Source organism: Rana temporaria, chromosome 4 (assembly GCF_905171775.1).
Source record: "Rana temporaria chromosome 4, aRanTem1.1, whole genome shotgun sequence".
Taxonomy (NCBI): Eukaryota; Metazoa; Chordata; class Amphibia; order Anura; family Ranidae; genus Rana; species Rana temporaria.
This window is the reverse complement of record NC_053492.1, coordinates 110,578,268-110,600,074: the sequence shown is the minus strand read 5'-3', so window position 1 is coordinate 110,600,074 and position 21,807 is coordinate 110,578,268. Positions and strand designations below refer to the sequence as shown.

The window sequence follows — 21,807 nt, the reverse complement described above, 5'->3', positions numbered from 1 at the left end:
CAGTGCTCGCAACATTTCCTCATAACTAATATCCTCCAGACCCTTTATTAGCTTTGTTGCCCTTCTTTGTACTCACTCCAGTTTCAGCATATCCTTCCTGAGGACTGGTGCCCAGGACTTGACAGCATACTCCAGGTGCGGCCGTTCCAGAGTCTTGTAGAGAGCGAGAATTATCATTTTATCTCTGGAGTTAATCCCCTTTTTAATGCATGGCAATATTCTGTTTGCTTTGCTTGCAGCAGCTTGGCATTGCATGCCACCGCTGAGCCTATCATCTACTCGGACCCTCAGGTCTTTCTCCATCCTAAATTCCCCCAGAGGTTCCTCCCCTAGTGAGTAGATTGCATTCATATTTTTGCCACCCAAATGCATTATTTTAAATTTTTCTACATTAAACCTCATTTGCCATGTAGTTTGCCCACTGCATTAATTTGTTCAAATCTTCTTGTAAGGTTTCCACATCCTGCAGAGAAATGTTTGCCCTGCTTAGCTTTGTATCGTCCACAAATACTGAGATTGAGCTGTTTATCCCATCCTCTAGATCGTTTATGAATAAAGTAAATAGGATTGGTCCCAGGACAGAACCCTGGAGGACCCCGCTTTCTACACCGGACCATTCTGAGTACTCCCTATTTATCACTACCCTCTGAACTCGCCCCTGTAGCCAGTTTTCAATCCATGTACTCACCCCCTATGGTACATGCCGACGAACCTTAGTTTGTACAGTAAGCGTTTATGGGGAACTGTATCAAATACCTTTGCAAAATCCAGATATACCATGTCTACGGACCTTCCTTTATCTAGATGGCAACTCACCTCCTCATAGAGGGTTAATAGATTGGTTTTACAAGAACGATTCTTCATGAATCCATACTGATTACTGCTAATGATACCGTTTTCACTACTAAAATCTTGTATATAATCCCTTATGATCCCCTCCAAGAGCTTGCATACTATTGATGTTAGGCTAACTGGTCTGTAATTCCCAGGGATTCCTTAGCAAAGTCACATCCCCCCTCCCTCCTGCTATGTAATAGCCTTCTCCTCTTCTGGAAGTGTCTAAACATTCTCTGTGCTGACCCACTTACTCCTACCCTTTTTTAACCTCCTTACATAATATTTTATGTGGCTTCTTAGGGAGCAGCAAGGGGGAATACTTTAGAGTGCAACTTGAGTGTGCTAAGGCTGTTGACCTTACATCCAAAATAGCGGTGCCCAACGGCAGTCTAAGACTATTTAGATGTCTACTCAGGGGAGGCTTTTAAAGGTAAATAACAAATATAAATTAAATATAAAATACAGTAAAGGCACATACAATTTTATGGGAAGTTGTTTAAATGAATGATCTTCCATCAGGGTCTCTTTACAGAAAAGAGGAGATGGCTACCTATTATGTACGTTACTGAGAGTCTCCTACACTTCCACTCTCAACTGAAGTTACTCAGAAGAAGGCCATGCAAGGCAAATATAAAAGCAGATGTACACACAAAATTATGTTTTGTGCTACTCATTCTTTCCTGCATACCTGATATACAAATCCCTTTGGACCTTATAGTAAGTACAGTCCCATCTACTGATGATGTTTACTGAGAGAAAAAAGGCAATGGTGTCCTAAAAATGCATTTGGATTCAAGCTATAATTTTCTTGGTGCACATTAGTTAATGAAAGCTCACGTCTGACTGGTAGCTTTGGGGAGTCCCTTCACTTGTTCTTTCGTTCAATTTTTATAGAAAAAAATGCCACAGGGTCAAAATGTTCTACTTACTTCATGGATACTGGATAGGAGACCTGAAGAGGAACTTGAAAGACCAAACCTCTTTTCAATTGTAGTTAGGCTGCTCTTGAAGTATGCACTGTACAGGAGCTGAGAGAGCTGGAGGAGTGCATGGCAAAGTACAAATACCTGAGAGGTAAAAACAGAGATTATCAGTTAGCTCTCCATTGTAATATTGTGCTCACTTATAGCGCCAACTGTGTGCTTATAATACAAGACTATTGTGAGACTCACAACTGAATAACAATAAATGTATCATTTTGATTTATCTATGTCTACGGAACCGCATCCCTCTCCTATTGTCCAAAACGTATGTAATTGATAACAGTCGGCACAGGCAAAGAGCACAGGAAATCATCAGTTCACAAAATTTTCTGGCAAGACCAACAGGTTTTTTTTTTATTTATCAAACAGAAATAACAAAATACTTTCATATTCATATTTAACAAACCACAAAGAACCAAATAAGAGGTGTTGACTGTACAGTTTGTCTTTTACTTCTTCCATTTGCTTTGTTTAATCACTTTTGTACAAGTCAATTTAGCAGCAGATCTAAGGCAAGAGGGGGTTGAAGGGGCTATTTGGAAGAATGGAAGATTTGTAATTCACATTACACTCATGCCGCGTACACATGGTCGTTTTTTGTGATGAAATAAAACGACGTTTTAAAAAACGTCATTTAAAATGAGCGTGTGTGGGCTTTACGTAGTTTTTTGTCTTCTAAAAAACGACCAAAAAAAAATTCGAACATGCTTCAATTTTTTATGTCGTTTTTCAAAATGTTGTTTTTTTGTGTCATAAAAAATGATCGTGTGTGGGCTAAAACGACGTTTAAAACAACAGTTATGCAAGTTATGACGCGAGCTTGAATGGAACAGAGTGCCGTCCTAGTCGTGGTTGCGTTGTACGTAACCACGCTTTGCTAGAGCATTTTGAAAAAATTATGGTGTGTAGGCAACGACGCTTTTTAAAATGAAGTTTGAAAAACGTCGTTTTTTTTTCATGAGAAAAAACAACGTTTTTTTCCCCAAGATAAAAAATGACTGTGTGTACGCGGCATCAGACTCTTGATTAGTGGACTGTATACAACAGTAATAGCTCAGCATATAGAACAAATACAATCTTCTATAGTGCAATCTGTTTTATATTTAGCTTTAATATTTGCATAATGTTGTGAGTAAAAAAAGGCGGAGGAGAAATAGCGTTATCAGTCATGTGTGCCTAGGGCTGATTGATCTTTAAATATTATCCTGCAGACCTTTAGTAACCAATTGTGACGTATAGTGTGGTATCAAAGTTCCCTGCCTGTACCTTCCTTGTAGTCTCGGTCTGTAATTGTGGTCTACTCGATTACTCACCAACCACAAAGGCCCACATTAAATAAAGAGTTGATAAGGAAGTATGACTATCCTATATAAACTGGGTTGTACAATACACTAAATACTAATATGTGTAAGCTTGTCTTCCAGAGAAGAAAAACTCTGCTTAAAGCTATGGATTTACTGCAGTTTACCATTCAGAAATGTATTCCTGTTCTAGTCCTGAGGTTAGATTAATCATTTTTAGGGTAATATCAGGTTGCCGTAAAATGAATTTTGGTTAAAAGGAAACACTGTTATAGAGACCCTGTCACCAACTTAAAGTGGTTGTAAACCCGAAAAAAAAAAACCCTGTAAGACAAAGGCATAATGAGCTAGTATGCATTGCATACTAGCTCATTATTAAATACTTACCTTAGATCAAAGCTGTTGCAGTAGTCCACACACACCGCTGTGACATATCTCCTGGAGTTATTTCAAGGTTCGCAGGCTCCAGCACTGTGATTGGTCAGAGCCGCGATGATGGTGCTCCTGCCGGTCAAAGCATGGCTGCTGAAGAAATGGCACAAGTGACCAGTTTCTTCAGTGTGCATGCGCCAATGACGTTGGCACAAGTGTATAAGGTAAATATCTCCTAAACAGGTTTAGGAGATATTTACAGTACCTACAGGTAAGCCTTATTATAGGCGTACCTGTAGATACAAGTGGTATAACAGGGTTTACAACCACTTTAACACTCTAATGCCACGTACACACGATCGGACATTCCGACAACAAAACCGTGGATTATTTTCCGAAAGGAAATGTTGGCTCAAACTTGTGTTGCATACAAACGGTCACACAAATGTTGTCGGAAATTCCGAAGGTCAAGAACGTGATGACGTACAACACTATGACGAGCCGGGAAAATTAAGTTCAATGATTCCGAGCATGCATAGGATTTTTGTGCATCTGAATTGCAAATGTCCGATGGTGCATACACATGGTCGGAATATCCGACCGAAAGCTCACATTGAACATTTGTTGTCGGAAATTCAGATTGTGTGTACGCAGCATTACAGAGACACTGACACCAACATAACACTGTTATAGAGACCCTAGCACCAACTTAACACTGTTATATAGACCCTGGTACCAACTTAACATTGTTATAGAGACCCTGGCACCAACTTAACACTGTTATGTAGACCCTGGTACCAACTTAACATTGTTATAGAGACCCTGGCACCAACTTAACACTGTTATAGAGACCCTGGCACCAACTTAACACTGTTATATAGACCCTGGTACCAACGTAACATTGTTATAGAGACCCTGGCACCAACATAACACTGTTATAGAGACCCTGACACCAACTTAACACTGTTATAAAGACCCTGGCACCAGCATAACACTGTTATAGAGACCCTAGCACCAACTTAACACTGTTATAAAGACCCCAAAACCAGCATAACACTGTTATAGAGACCCTGGTACCAACTTAACACTGTTATAGAGACCCTGGCACCAACATAACACTGTTATATAGACTCTGGCACCAACATAACACTGTATAGAGACCCTGATACCAACTTAACACTGTAATAGAGACCCTGGCACCAGCATAACACTGTTACAGAGACCCTGGCACCAATATAACAATGTTATAGAGACTCTGGCACCAACTTAACACTGTTATAGAGACTGGCATCAACTTAACACTGTTATCTTAAAGCAAACCTTCTCTCAAAATGACATCTTGTGCTGCCCTGCCTTTTCTCCCACCTTCACTTACCAATGGACATGTATTTTTACAATATACTTTATTTGTGCTGCAAAATAGAATCCAAAATACAGAATACTTTATTAATCCCAAAGGGAAATTGTTGCGACACAGCCACACTCAACAAAGACAACACAAGCTCACAACAATGAATAGAACAAGATATAAAGACACAATAAAATTACCAATAACAGCCATTAGCACCAAATAAAAATAAATAAAACTACACTCTAATAAACTATCCATACAATTAAAATACAACATAGAATAAATAACACAGATTTAAAAAAAAAATGAAAATCAAACTACCAAATGCAACTAATATACCGCGTTCTCTAACATTACCCCAAATAATAATTACATAATACCAACATACTATAAAAAACTACATAAAATATTGATTATAAACCAGAATTAAAGGAGTTGTATGAATATCTGGAAAGCAAGATTAAAGCCTAACTCCAAGTTTTAGCAAAATTTAATTAGTTTGTTTGGACCAGCTTGGAGAGATGGATGGATGATGGCACATTCTCCACCTCAGCCAATCAGAAAAAGCTTGTATTCATTCAGAAAATACAAGGCTTTCTGTAAATTACTGAGCAGCAGTCAGCTCTGCTAAATTTTGTTCTGGGAGTGTCCCTGTATCTCTGCTGGGGCACAGTGCTGTATACTGTATGTAGGTGGTGCTACATACATTTCATACAGTGAACACAACTGCTGTGTGTGTTAGTGAAGGAAATAGTTTGTTTGGACCAGCATGGTCAAAAAACTATTTAAAGTTTGCTTACACTTGGAGCTAGGCTTTGTGTGAGGCCCGGTACACACGGGGCCTCACACCAGAAACTCGGTCGGAGCTGAATTCTGCCGAGAAACCCGGCGTGTGTACACTTTTGGCCGAGGAAGCCGACGAGTTCCTCGTCGAGCCAAATAGAGAACATGTTCTCTATTTCCTCGTTGTTCTATGAGGAAAGTTGGCTCGCTGAGATCCTCGGCAGCTTCACACAGAACTCGACGAGCAAAACGATGAGTTTTGCCCGTCGAGTTCCTCGGACGTGTGTAAGAGGCCTGAGAGTTAAGTCCTTATCTGCACACTTGTTCTGGATTACTAACTCAGAGTATTAAAACCAAAGGATCATCATGAGTCCGGCAATCAGTATCTGTAGAATAGTAAAAATTACCAATGAAGCATCCATGTTTTATTAGAAAAGGCTTTAAAGGGGTTGTAAAGGTAAACAATTTTTTCCCTGAATAGCTTCCTTTACCTTAGTTCAGTCCTCCTTCACTTACCTCATCCTTCCATTTTGCTTTTAAATGTCCTTATTACTTCTGAGAAATCCTCACTTCCTGTTCTTCTGTCTGTAACTCCACACAGTAATGCGACACTTTCTCCCTGGTGTGGAGAAAGCCTCTTGAGGGGGGAGGGGGCGAGCAGGAGGGTCAGGACGCTATCTACTTTGCAGATAGAGAAAGGAGCTGTGTGTTAGTGGGCGTCCTGACACTCCTGTTTGCCCCCTCAAGAGGCTTTCTCCACACCAGGGAGAAAGCCTTGCATTACTGTGTGGAGTTACAGACAGAAGAACAGGAAGTGAGGATTTCTCAGAAGAAATAAGGACATTTAAAAGCAAAATGGAAGCATGAGGTAAGTGAAGGAGGACTGCATTAAGGTAAAGGAAGCTATTTAGGGAAATATTTGTTTTACCTTTACAACCCCTTTAAGGTTAAAAGTAATTCTAAATCAATAGAAATTGTGTTTCAGCTGCATTGCATTTAGAGCTAATCCATTTTAAAGCCTGCTTAATAGTTTGTTCATTTCACTTTAAAGTGGTTGTAAATGCATTTTATGCATGAAGGTAAAAAAAAAAAACTTCTGCGTGCAGCTCCCCCTCCCCTCCCAATACTCACCTGAGCCCCCTTTAGATCCAGCTATGTGCATTAGAGCCTCGGCTGTCCAGGGACTCCCTCTCCTCATTGGCTGAGACAGCAGCAGAAGACCATTGACTCCCATTGCTGTCAATTACAGCCAGTGAGGCATTGAGGAGAGAGTGGGGGGGCAGGGCTAAGCCAGAGCTCTATGAGTCTTATGGACGCGTAGAGCAGGGCTCAGGAGCGAGCACACACCAGTGCCCTATAGCAAGCGGCTTGCTATGTCAGTGCACTGGTCAAGGGGGAGGAGCCAATAGTGCCAGCGAGGGACACCAGAAGAGGATTGGGGCTGCTCTGTGCAAAACCATTGCACATAGCAGGTAAGTATGATTAAAGCCAAACCTTTAATACCATTTTAAAACTCAAGACAAAACCTTTTTTGGGGGGGAGGTTAGAACATCTGTTTGCTATTTTTAGGTTGCCTTTTGGGAAGATTTTCTTTCACTTCCCATGTGGTTACCAGGACAGGAAGGGAGCAGAATGTCTCCAAAGGTGACAGTAGAAGGCTGGACTGGGAAAAATAACAACATCTGCCTGGTTTTAATCGCATGTTATCCCTATTGTAGTTCTACTCAAGTTGTTTTGTGGTCTCCAGGACAGATAGTAAGGGGATGTGTCCTTAACATACAGAAATAAAAACATGACTGAGGTCTAACTTTTTCCATTCTAGCCAAAAGAAAACCCAAAAAACTAGAATTTGGTTATATAGCTATAGTTAAAAAAAAAAACAGTAAACTTTTAATACCACTACATTACATTCCTGCTACAAAATATATTAATATACATTGTTTGTGTATCTATGTCTCTTCAAAAAAACATTTTCTTGGATAAAAGAAAACTTTTATTACCATCTGCCATTATGCATGTAAATGTTTTCATGGAAGTCAATAAACTTTACAGCACATTTGCATTTGATAGGAAGTTATATGCAGCATATTGCATATTGTTCCATGGTATTAGCCATCTTTAGTCAAATCAGACATAGTACAAGCAGCCTCTGTTTTTACGGTATATGGTTCTTTAGTGAACAAAGCTGGCTTATGTAGGCAAAAAGTAGCAAACCTGACAATATATGATCAACAAATTGACAATCTTTACAATATATGGGCAACAAATAAGCAATTCTTTCAATAGCACAGCAATGACGATAGCAGTGACAGGAACCCAGTATGCCTATTATCAACCCTTCCCCTTATTGCAGGCATCTAATAACATGCAACATGTATCCTCCGTGGCCAAAAGGGAGAGCTGGAGGAGAAAGCCGAGCACACCCTTCCTCCCGGCTCTCTCCTTCTCACCAGAGCCAGTTTGTGGCTCCGGTCTCTTGATGACAGGAATACTTAGGCCCCGTACACACGACCGGGTTTCTCGGCAGAATTCAGCAATGTGGGCAGCAAATAGGCAATTGTGACAATACATGGCCAATAATGATAGGAGCCCGGTAGTCTTTCCTTCTCACCAGGGCCAGTTTGTGGCTCCGGCCTCTTGACAACAGGAATACTGACACTACGGATGGCTCCGAGTTCCAGTAATCAAACTGATTACTGTATTTCCTGTAAAGGAGCCCAGGTGGTCTCTCCTTCACACCAGCACCAGTTTACGGCTCCTGCCAATGGCTAACAGGAATAGTAACACTAATGGCAGCTTTGAGATTCAGTAATCAAACCAATTAGTCAGAGTCTCCAGGTGAAAGCCGGAGAGGTCCCAGCTATAGTGATTTTTTTAAATCTGGGCAAATCAGCAGTACAATATGTAAGAAAATGTCTCTATCAGAACTCCCAATTTATTCCCTATCAAATAACCTCAGGGGACTTTTATATATTTACATGTCATGCTTTTAATAGCATTGTAAAAGACTGGAGGCTTATTTAAAGGCCAATTACAGGCAACATGTTTTCATTTGTTTTGCAATGAGTTGGGAAGGGCTGAGACCTCTAATGGAGACACAGACAAAAATACATATTTAATAGAATGAGGAAGGTTTACATCTGGCACTGTATATATTGCAGTCTCTGCCTTCCTGTCTTGGTAAGAACTACTCCCCCCAATTTATTGTGCTGGTGTCTCAGGCACAGGAAGTGTTGGAAGTATCCATGATGTAGGCACAGACAGGAATAGAAGCCTGGCAGAAACACTCTATCAATAGTGAAAAAATATTGGCTATGCACTGCAATGCACGCATTGACATGCATTGCCTTATGGTGTGGTAAACAGCCAATTCAAAATGAAAGAGCTGAAATGCACCCAACACACGTGAAAACAGAGCAGGCTGAATTTTCTTTCAGTGAAATGCACAGGATACCATGTGTTGTGTTGCAGTGCACATGCATTTTGGAGATTCATTGGGGTGCCCTTTATTATTAATATTATACAGGATTTATATGGCGCCTGACAGTATGTGCAGCGCTTTAAAACAGTAGGGTAGACAGTACAATTACAATACAATGCAATACAGAAGGAATCAGAGGGCCCTGCTCATTAGAGCTTATGCCCTGTACACACAATCAGAGTTTCAGTCGGAATAAACTCTGGCATGTTTTTCCAATGGAATTCTGTTCAAGCTCTCTTGCATCCTCCAAAGACATGCTGGTAGGTAAATTGGATCTTGTCCAAATTGGCCCTGTATATATATATATGTATATCTATGTGTATGACTGTGTGTCCCAAACGTGTCGAGATCCTACGGGGTAAAATGACCGCACCGGCCAAGCAGACACTGGCTGGAAAAAGCGCCTAGAGGCGATTCAGTTTGCATGTGTAGCGCTATACAAGTCATTCACTCACTCACTCATACACACTGTCACACCAAATTCCAACCATCAAAAACGCAGTGACGTACAACACTACGATAAGCCTAGAAAAATTAAGTTCATTGCTTCCGAGCATGCGTTAAATTGTTTCTGAGCAATGCGTGTTTTGTTCTCCGTCGGAATTCCATACAGACAAACGGAATTTCCGGTAGAATTTTTTTTCGGCTGAAAAAAAGAGAACATGTTCTAACATCTAACATGTTTCTAACTCCGTCGGAATTTCCAACGGAATAAGTCTGATGGGGCATACACACGGTTGGAATATCCGATGAAAAAAATCCATCTGGCTTTTTCTATCGGAAATTCCAATTGTGTGTACGAGGCCTAACAATCTAGGAGGGAGGGTCAAGTGATACAAAGGGTAATAACTGAGGGGGATGAGCTGATGAACAAAATAAAAGAACAGTTGTTAGGAGGAGGCAGGGTAGGCTTCTCCAAAGTGAAAAGTTTTCAGGGATCGCCTAAAAGCAGATAGATTTGGGGTAGGGTATTCCAGAGGATGGGAGAGGCTCGGGAGAAGTCCTGGAGGAGAATATGGGAGGAAGTGATGATGGAGCTTGAGAGCAGGAGGTCTTGGGAGGAACAAAGAGTATGATTAGGTTGGTATTTCGAGACTAGGCTGGTGATGAAGCTGGGGACATAGGGCCAGATTCACAAAAGAGATACGACGGCGTATCTCCTGATACGCCGTCGTATCTCTGTTTTAGGGTCTTCCTAACTATGCGACTGATTCATAGAATCAGTTACGCATATTTTGCCCTAAGATCCGACAGGTGTAATTAAATTACACTGTCGGATCCTAGGATGCAATACCTCGGCCGCCGCTGGGGGGAGTTTGCGTCGTAAACCAGCGTCGGGTATGCAAATTAGTACTTACGGCGATCCACAACGGATTTTTGCGTTCATTAAGTCGTTGGTAGTCTAGTTTCCCGTCGCAAAGTTAGTCGTCGTTTTAGGTGCCCTAACTTTACACAGCCCACGTATGGGCTGTTTAAAGTATGGCCGTCGTTCCCACGTCTTGCGTAAGACGTCCGGGAATACGAAAGTACGCTACGCACGTCGCCGCTCGAAAAAATGACATCACTTCGCGCAAAGCACGGCGGGAATTTCAAAACGGAGCATTCGCAGTAGGTCCGGCGCGGGAGCGCGCCTAATTTAAATGGCACACGCCCCTTTGAATTACGCAGGCTTACGCCGGCGTAAGTTTTCCCGCAAGTGCTTTGAGAATCAGGCACTTGCGATGAAAACTTGCGGCGGTGTAACGTATCTACGATATCTACGATACGTTACGCCGCCGCGATTCTACGTGAATCTGGCCCAGAGTTGTGGATGGCTTTGTAACTTTAGAATGAAAGGCACAGCAACACACCAATGGAATCCTAACTGAAAAAGGTTATTAATTACTATTTATAATATTTATGTGTGAACCATGTTTTTTCATTTGAATTGACCACTTTTATTCAACATTTAATATCACAAGTTGGGAAATGTTTTTTGTTTAGCCATATGCTGTTAGACTTATTTTGTTAAGCCTGAGGCTGAATGAAAATCTATAGCTAGGTACATATGCATAGTTTATATATTTTTTTCTTTGTTCAGCTAGTGGGCTGAAAACAAATAAAAAATAAAAACAAATGGATTCCTCCATCCACACATGCAAGGTAGATGTCATTGTATTCTGACAGTGAGACTCCTTCTCTGTCAGAATACAATGATCAGGGGGTACAGCCGCTGATGGAATGAAAGATTTCCAGTGTGGCCGTTTGACAAAAGTCAATATACTGATGGACTCTTCTTGAACAGGGAGCGACAAACACAGAGCAAATTTTTTTTCCACCTGTACCCAGCTCTGTTCATACTACATAGCGTGGATAAATTCCCCCGGCAGGGCTGTTTTACTCTGACACCCAAAGAGCAACTGCATCTGATTGAATGCACCTGCTGTTTAGGTGAAAATTTCCCAACAGATTCGTTCAACAAAGTCAATTGAATGATCAGCTTTTGTTAAACGGGGCAGGGCGGTGAGTGAGTGAATTTGAGTTGGTTTATCGGGAATGCATATGGCCAGCTTTACTCTGTTTTTTTATAGGTTACTGTTCTCCGTCCTGAGTACCTACGCACTAGTGTGTGGCGTAAGGTGGTCAGAAAGTTCCTGAGACATTCTAGTACAGGAGGAAATGAGTCAGGAAAGAAAAAGTCTCCCCTGAAACATCAGGGGGGTTTCGATTTCACAGGACACGGATGTATTCTGCGGGTGATTTCAGGCAACGGGAGAGAAACCACAGCTCAAGCAAAACAAACCAGACATTTAGTAAGAAAACCATAGGAAGTATATTTTAATAATAGCTATTTATATTGCTAGAATGATTTAGTTCTCAAGTGTCTCTTTTTTTAGACATCTATTTCTGTATTATACTTTTCTCCCTTTTCATGCCTTATATTTAAAAATATTTAAAAAAAATCTAGCAATTGTAAGTAGCCATCCTAAATGGTTTGACATAGTAGATCTTGGCGCAGAAAATTAAGTTGTAGGTTGTACATAAAAGGATATAACATGTTTTTAATGTTCACTATGAGGTGTATTTCTACGCAATTTTCATAGCTATTTGTCCAGCCAAACAGTGGTACATTCATTCTGTGCAGATGGGACAAAATATTCCCATGTTATTTCCTCAACTGGTCAAATGTTATGCATTATGGCCACTAAATGAAGATGAAGGTCATAAGAAATAATATATATTTCCTATGATCCTCAGCTCCATCTAATGGCCATAATAAGGTATATTCCTGAACCACTCAATTTTTTATGAATGGTCAACATTCAATCTGTAGAGGAACTAAAATGACAATATTTGATTTTGCCCTACTTGTACTGAACAGATGTATCAGCAGTTTTACTGGACTAATAGGTATGCAATTTATACCCAAAATCTTTAATTTTCATTTTACAAAATAAGACTAATACTGCTACAAATAATAGAAAAGAAAAAAGAGAAGGGTATAGCCCTTTAGACCAGGGGTCTCCAAACTTTTTAAATAAAGGGGCAGTTTATTGTATTTCAGTCATTAGGGGGCCAGATTGTGGCCAGTGGGAGAGACATCTTTCCTGGCATTAGTGAGAGAAAACAACACCACATTTGTATTATGAGGAGGAATAGTGCTCCATCATTGGTATCATTGGGAGCAATAGTGCCCCATTGTTGTCAGTGGGAGAATAGGTGCCCCAATTTTGGTATCATTGGGAGGAAGAGTTCCCCATTGTTGGTGTCAGTGGGAGAAAAGGTGCCCCATTGTTGGTGTGAGTTGGCAGAATCGTGTATCGAATCAGTGGCAGGAATAAGGGCCGTATAAAGGCAAGCAAGGGGCCGCATCCGGCCCCTGGGCTGCAGTTTGCAGACCATTTCTTTAGATTACTCCACTACAGCCATAATAAGCAAAGCAACACTGGTGTGAGCACAAACTCCCTACCCATGGTATATCTTTAATAGAAAATCCCTGTGTTATAATTACACTCTTATTCATGAGTGCGTAATACTACAAGTTTTTCCCTGTATCAGCAGCACACTAGAGAGCTTGACAGGGCTCTTACACAGAGAGGTCCAACATGCCCCTAAGGCCCCTTTCACACAGGCGCACCACTCAGGTCCGCCTGTCATTTTTTTCGGCGGACTTGAACAGGCACTCCATGTAAGTCTATGAAGCAACGGATGTCAGCTGTGACCATGTACGCTGACATCAGATTCGGTCCGATCTGCTAAAATCAGACATATGGCAATACGTTTGCCACCCATCCTGGTGGATCGGGTGAGATCTGCTGAAATGGACATGCTGTCTGTTTTTGTCCAATCTCTCCATTGCAAGCAGCGGAGCTCGACAAGCCCCTCCCTGCTCAGTGAGCAGAGAGGGACCTGTCATCCGCCGGCTCAGCGGAGATCAACGGAGAGATCTCCCGCTGAGCTGGCAGACTCCGTGGCAGCGGATCCGCCTCGTGTGCTGCCCAAGGAACAGGGGGTAATGCCATTTTCTTTACGCTAGACTGCATAACAAATAAAAAAGTAATACTTCACTTTAGCGTTAAGAAAAGTGTGAAAAAGAATGTAGTGCCATAAAAGTTGTTGATTTCCTGATATTTTGTAGAATGTTCTGAAAGGGCCTCACCTAATAAGTCATACAGTATATCAGGTGTCTGGTGTTATACTGTGTAAACAGTTTGACAGTGAAAAACACATTAATTTCTGTGTCACCTTCTGGGAGCTATTCAGATTGCTGGACTACTGCTGATTATACTTCTAAAGATTCTGCTTGATTGTTCACAGAAAACAATGTGAAGTTGTGCAGAAAGCAAATCTAGATGTACCCAGAAGGTTTGTGCCTTTGCCACAGAATTTGTAACACAATACCTCAGAACAGTTACTGTACATCCATTATTATTGTATCATGCTCTTTCTGCATGCTATATATAACAAGACAGTATAAATAAGGACCTAATTCAGCCATTTTTAGCTAGGGCTCCTCCACAGGTTGCTTGAGACTCCTTGAGCTGTGCCTGATTCACAGTCAATTGTGCCTGCATAGTTCTGTAACCAACACCACTTGGTAGAGCCAATGCAAGATACAATTAATATTTTCAACTGTCTGTAAGGATGGTATTCTGACCACCACTATCTGGGGGCAATATTCCTCCTGTCCACCAATGAAAGGGGCATTTTTTCCACTGACCCCTAATTAATTGGTTTTAGTAGGGGTTCCCCAAGACCTGGAAACTATTTCAAGGGTTCCTCTGGGGTAAAAAGGTTGAGAAATGCTGAGGAATTTATCAACCAGAATTGTCATTTTTATAGAGCACTTGTGGGCAGCACAGTTAGAGAAGGCAGCGCCAAACAACAACAATTTACAAATTGTGAAATCTGCCCTCCACTGGGCTTCAATTGGACAAGATCTGTGGGGTAAAAAAATCCAGGAGGTGGTAAAAAAATGCTGTTTATTGTTCAGAAGATATGAAATCATCCTTCCTTCTCTTATGCCTCGTACACACGTATGGGATTTCCGACTGGAAAAGTTCCCGTTGAAAATCCAGAGGGGAGAGTCGAGAACCTGCTTGGTTCAGTCTTTCCCCTACACACGGCCGATTTTCCCAACAGGAAAACTGCGATGGAGCTTTGGCCGGAAATCCCGGCCGTGTGTATGCTCCATCGCAGTTTTTCCCATAGGAAAACTGCCAAAAAACGCCGGGCAAAAGTCCGCCAGATTCCCTGGTGTTCTCTTTTTTTGTCCGGCGGATTTTGGGCAGTTTTCCCGTCGGAAAAACTGCAAAGAGCATACACACGACTGGGATTCCCGGCCAAAAGTTCTCCACAGTTTTCTCGTCGGGAAAACTGACCGTGTGTACGAGGCTTCAGTTGTTGGCTTGTACAGTTGTTGTTTTTGGGCCAAGGTCACTGGTGCTACTTCCCTCACCTAATTACATCGCTAGCTAATTCTATAAGAGACTGGGCCACACAAGTCCAAGCTTAAAAGAGAAGTATTGTCAAAGCTTGTTTGGCCATATCTCTCTTTTCGGTCACAGAAATGCATATACTTGCTCTCTACTGTGACCCAGGATCAGCCAACAGCGGGCTAAAGTCCACTGTCGGCTGACATCACAGAGCCACTCCAGACTCTCGAAGGTTCCTGATCATAACTTTTGGAATCCACCTAAGTGCCTGAGTGACTGCTGGCTCCGCCTCTCCCCAGCCTGGGGCTCCAATGAGTGCTTAAGGTTCAGAGCAGAGAGCAGTGACTGATAGTCACTGCTCTCTGCTCAGAGCAGACTGAGACCTGGGGGATCAGCAGTCATATGATTGCTTGGTTCTCAGGCTTAAGCCAGAAGTAGATGGACCACATCTCACTCAGTTCAACAGGGACCGGCTGGGATTCGATAAATCTATGGGCAGGTGCAACCAGCCTATCATATTTTTTTTTATCATGCGATCACTGTGTTCTGCCAGCAGGGAAGGCTCCCAGGTGGCAGAACACAATAGCGATGCGGGAAGAATTCTTCCATCAACACTGTAACTGTGTTGATGGGGGAATCAAGCTATTTTCTTTTTTTCCACCTGTGGTGAGGGAGGTGAGTATAGTTGTTTGCAGGGCTGGCCCTACCATGGGACCCGATGGTACCATTGTACCAGGCAACACTTTCAGGGGGGCAGCAAATTTCCTGCCTGCACGCCATCCCATTCCGCCAGCTCCACTCTCCACTCCACTGTGGGGCTAATTGCCGCCCAACCGCTCCTCCCGTTCCGCTCTCCGCTCCACTGTGGGGTTAATTGCATGAATAGATCCATAACAGGTCCTTTTTATACTCCTATATACATGTATAGAGCCATGATAGGTCCACTTTAGTTATCATGATATAAAATAATGGATGTGGGGGCTTTTTGGTGGGCGTAATTTTTTTTGGGGGGGGCAGCATTTCATTCTTGGTACCAGGCAACACAATGTCTTGGGCCGGCACTGGTTGTTTGCTTTTTTCACTACCCCAAACTTCTCCATTAAATCAGGCTGTCCATCCAGATCTTGGACCAATATTTAAAAATGTCTAAAAATAAAGACTGCCTGCCTTGCTCTAAATAATCAGATTTTATCTTTATTTTTCTAGTTCTGTATTGTTTTGGTTGTATACACACTCCATTTCTACCATTTCATGATTGAGACCCATTATGACATAAAGAATAAGGATGCTAATTTAATGCCACATAATGATACCAATGATAACAGCCAGGCTTTATCTTATCTATGATTGGGCCATACTCATGACAACCCCCAGCTGTCTAAAGGAGAAGGCATGTGGTCTGGAAAGGAAGTGCAGCAGTGGGCAGGTCCACAAGGCAGCGCTGAAGGCACATATGTAAGCACCTAGGGAGGCGAGGGGAACATTTGATGACCTTTAATGGGTTGTACACAGTTTAGTAACCCATATCAACCAGTCCGATATCAGTTTATGCTAATGATACCAGTGAAAGATTAATTTTGATTGGTTACTGCTTTTTGTACATAGTGAACTATACACAATACCTGGCTGTGAGTATATTCAGTGGTCAGTAATTATAGTTGTCATTTGAAGCTCTAATGGTTTCAACTTCAGAAACGTTTTCATATGGCTGGACAATGCACTGTGCACTGTTCACATCACAAAACAGCTACTGTACATACCACAGCTGCATCTAACATAGCTACATAACCTCATTTTTGACCTACAAACCCTTTTCTGTCATTCCCACGCCATGCAAAGGAATAATAATTACTTCTCCTCAACATGTCATACCTGAGTAGGTAGGACTGAACTGGGAAAAATGCCTCAGCTTCTTGAAGCAATTTAAAGTGTACTGATTTGTTGGGTGTAAGCTGTGCTGTCAGACAACAATATACAATGAAGCGGTGAGGCGCATTTAATTTTTAAGTTTGTCAGGTAAAGGGTGGCTAATTACCTGCTCTTCCATTTCAAGGGAAATGTGTAGGTGTTAATACACAGTGGGTTTTACCAGCTTCTTAATGAAAAAAATCTCAGCAATTTATTTGATCTGAAAATCAAATCACTCAAGTAAAAAATACTGGCAAACTGCCAACCTAGGAAACATTACTACTATGCTTAACCACTTGACCACTGGGCACTTGAACCCCCTTAATAACCAGACCAATTTTCAGCTTTCGGTTCTCTCACATTTTGAATGACAATTACTCAGTCATACAACACTGGACCCAAAATAAATTTCCATCCTTTTTTTTCACACAAATAGAGCTTTCTTTTGGTGGTATTTAATCACCGTTGGGTTTTTTATTTTTTGCAATATAAGAGAAAAAAGACAGAAAATTCTGTAAAAAAATGAATTTTTCTTTGTTTCTGTTATAAAATTTAGCAAATTAGTATTTTTTCTTCATACATTTTGGCCAAAATTTATACTGCTACATATCTTTGGTAAAAATAAGTACAAATTGGTGTATATTATTTGGTCTTTGTGAAAGTTATAGAGTTCACAAGCTATGGTGCCAATATCTGAAAATTGATCACACCTGACGTACTGACGGCCTATCTCATTTCTTGAGACCCTAACATGCCAGAAAAGTACATATACCCCCCAAATGACCCCTTTTTGGAAAGAAGACATTCCAAGGTATTTAGAAAGAGGCATGGTGAGTTTTTTGAAGTCGTAATTTTTTCCCACAATTCTTTGCAAAATCAATATTTTTTTTTCTTTAATTTTTTTCTCACAAAATGTTCATATTAACAGGTTATTTCTCACAGCACAAATTACACCCCAAAACACATTCTGCTATTACTCCCGAGTATGGCGATACCACATGTGTGAGACTTTTACACAGTGTGGCCACATACAGAGGCTCAATATGCAGGGAGCACCTTCAGGTGTTCTGGAGCACCCAGGCCAATTCTGACATTTCTCTCCTACATGTAAAAATCATCATTTATTTGCTAGAAAATTACATGGAACCCCAAAACATTATATACGTTTGTTTAGCAAAGACCTTAGAGAATAAAATGGTGGTCGTTGCAACTTTTTATCTCGCACTGTATTTGCGCAGAAATTTTTCTTCTTTTTTTTCTTTTTTTTTTTTCTTCCGCTCAGTCAATAACTATCTTGGTGACTTTCTCATGGAAGATGGTCCCCCATCGTCTCCAAAGAAGTTTTAGCATCATCTGCGGATATATGATTACCTCTTTTTTTTTTTTTATAAGTGTATTTTATCAATTGTATACAGAGTGAAATACATTTTACAACCTAACCGGAGACTAAGAGTATACCTAAATTAAACCCAATGTACCCCCCTCCCCGACTCCTAACCCCCCCCCACCCCACCATCTCGTGACTCCACGTTTACTAATTTGTCCCAAATGCTACTTGGACTTTCTATCTCTCCCTCAAGTTTTCTAAATATTCCCTAGTTATTTTTAACTCGATCCAATTTGCCCATTTGCCCCTGTGGTCTACGTTTTCCTCATCTGCCACGTCCTTCCACTCCTCCCTCCTGTAAGTATCTTCCACAGACTCCATCCACTCCCACACTTGTGGGCTTTCTGCTTCCCTCCACTTTTTTGGTATCAGACGTTTGGCTGCATTGAGTAGATGGGGGGTCAGAGATTTTTTATATGCTTTAATACTGTCATTCCCCCCATGGAACAGAACCACCCATGGGTCTTCTGTTATCTCTTTTTTAGTTATTGCCTTAATAAGTGGCAGAATTTTTTTCCAATAATTTTTAATTGCCGGGCAGTCCCACCATAGGTGCGCCATTGTCCCCCTTACTGTACATCCTCTACAACAGTCTGCTGACTGTCCATCTCTGTATTTGCTAGTTTTATCCGGGGTAGCGTACCGCCCCTGTTAAGCATTTAAAGTTCATCTCGGCAGTCCTTACGTCTATTGCGGAGGTGTGAGTCATTTTTATTATTCTTGTTACTGACGTTGTTCCTCTGGGGGCTTCCAGTTCTCTTTCCCATTTTAGGATATATTTTGGGATTTCTACCTCTTCCTTTTTAAACAGAGACCTGTTAATTTTGGAGATATTCCCTTTAGAGCTATCAGTACTGCAGCGTTTTTCTATCGGTGTGTATTCCTCGCTTGGTCGAAGGGGTAGCGGTAATCGCTTAATAAAGAGCACCAGCTGCATGTATCGCCATTCATCCAGCCTCATGGATTGTATCTTTGTTTTAATTTTGTGATGTGTCAAAATCTTACCCTTTTGTATTATATCCCTAACCTGAGTTCTATTTTTAATCCAATTCCCTCCCACCCCTTCCGTCCCGGGTGCAAAATATTCATTGTCTTTAAGGTCCATTAGTGGAGAATTAAATTTTGATTTCAATTGTTTGTGTACTCTATCCCAAACCCGCAGTGCATTAAATGTTATTTCATGTGCTGAAGTGTCTAAAGTTCTATGTTGTGGTGGATTCCAAATAATTCGCCCCAATTGTGTCCTTGCAAGTGCGCATTCAATATTAATCCATCTTTTGTCTGGATTTTCTTTGGCCCACTCTATTACCCTTGCAAAAACCGTTGCAACATAATATTTACTGATGTCTGGGACCGCCAGACCGCCCATTTTCTTTGTTCTGTTTTAATACTTGAGCTGAAATCCTCTGTCTTTTATTTTTCCATATGTAATTCATCAGAAGGGAGTTTAATATTTTTATGTATGTCTGTGGCAATGCTACTGGGACCATTTGAAATTTATAGATTATTTTTGGGACCAAGACCATTTTTACGGCGTTTATCCTACCGAACCATGAAATTGGCCGATGATAGATAGTTTTAATTTCTCGTTTAATTTCGTTTAGCAGGGGGATATAGTTGACTTTTTCCTTAGGGAGTTTACAAGTTTTATGCCGAGATCATTTATTAATTTTTTCCAGGAAAATCTAAATGCCTTTTGAAGATATCGTTTTTCCACCTTAGAAATATTAACATTCAGTATCTCCGTCTTGGATTCGTTCATTTTAAAATTTGAGACCTCACCATACTGTGTAATATTAGCATTTAGGATCGGGAGTGTGTTTCTGGGACTACTTATAAAGAATAGTATATCGTCCGCGAAGGCGGCCAGTTTGTGCTCTTCAGCACCAACTTTGGCTCCCACAATCTCTGAGTTATTCCGTATCATTGCCAAAAGGGCTTCTAGCGAAAGAACGAAAAGAAGAGGGGATAGGGGGCACCCCTGTCTGGTCCCATTCCTCATCTCTAGGGGGATAGCGCAGCAATTTTTCTAACATATTTTTTTCTAACATATTTTTTAATAATTAAAACAATAATGTGAAAAGATAAAGTCCAAATATTCATCAATGAAGTTGAAATATAGGATCTCCACGAAGCTTCAGTGTACAGACACAGGCAGCATCAATGGTGAAATATCATCCTGAAAATCACAGGGATCCAAAGGTGTACATTGCGTTCATCAACAGGTATATAACCAAAAATGCAGAGAAGAAACGGCAATAGTGAAGCCCGTAGGTAAAAGCAACATGCAATTTATTGTATGGTACTTACAAAAGCATACAGGTAAACTGGCATCTGTACACCTTTGGATCCCTGTGATTTTCGGGATGATATTTCACCATTGATGCTGCCTGTGGTCAACCGTTTTCACCCATATACCCTGTTGGAAGTGCGACTGCCACTGACCTACACGTTATTTGATTTCATGCCCATAATGATGTTGCTCTGGTAAGCAGATTGTTTGCACGGTGGTGTGGTGTGTTTTCCTTGTCTGCACACTGAAGCTTCGGTGGAGGTCCTATATTTCAACTTCATTGATGAATATATCTATTTGGACTTTATCTTTTTACATTATTCTTTTAATAAATTTTTTCTATTTACTAGAGCGCTGCACTATTGGACTATATACTCTTTTTGTTTGCTTATCTACAAACTGTGCTAGCTGCTTTGCATTGGGACTATTGTGTCTTTGAGTTAGCGCAGATATCTGTTCACCTTTATTTCACTTGATATAAGAGTAGCGTCATGTCACAACTGAGTATAAAAGAGAAGAGAGGAGCCTCCAAGTGTAGCAATATGGTTACATTTAATGAAGGTACAACATTTAGCAACCTATTGCAACACTTATGCCGTGTACACACGATCAGTCCATCCGATGAGAACGGACCGATGGACCGTTTTCATCGGTTAACCGATGAAGCTGACTGATGGTCCGTTGCGCCTACATACCATCGCTTAAAAAAACGATCGTGTCATAATGCAGTGACGTAAAGCACAACGACGTGCTGAAAAAAACGAAGTTCAATGCTTCCAAGCATGCGTCGACTTGATTCTGAGCATGCGTGGATTTTTAACCGATGGTTGTGCCTACTAACAATCGTTTTTTTTCCCATCGGTTAGGAATCCATCGGTTAAATTTAAAGCAAGTTGGCTTTTTTTTAACAGATGGTTAAATAACCTATGGGGCCCACACACGATCGGTTTTGACCGATGAAAACGGTCCATCAGACCGTTGTGCTCTGTTTAACCTATCGTGTGTACGAGGCCTTAGAGGTGCCTCTTTTCTCTTTTATACACTGTAAAAAAATGCTTTGATACACAAGTGCTTTGGATTACAAGCATGTTTCTAGGTTTTACTGTATAGAGCAACACATTAACCACCAGCACAAGGGACACCCTTTATTCATTGTAAGTAGTGTCCCTGGTGCTGATTAAAACAAAATACCTAAA

General features: G+C 41.1%; 1 protein-coding gene across 1 annotated transcript in view; it reads right to left on the bottom strand.

Moving 5' to 3' along the window:
- Window positions 1-21,807, bottom strand: part of SLCO2A1 (solute carrier organic anion transporter family member 2A1) — a 98,231-nt gene that overhangs the window by 37,409 nt on the left and 39,015 nt on the right. Inside the window, exon 2 of the mRNA XM_040348748.1 lies at window positions 1,767-1,904. Within this exon, the coding sequence (XP_040204682.1) occupies window positions 1,767-1,904 (138 nt within the window). The remainder of the gene's footprint in view (window positions 1-1,766; window positions 1,905-21,807) is intronic.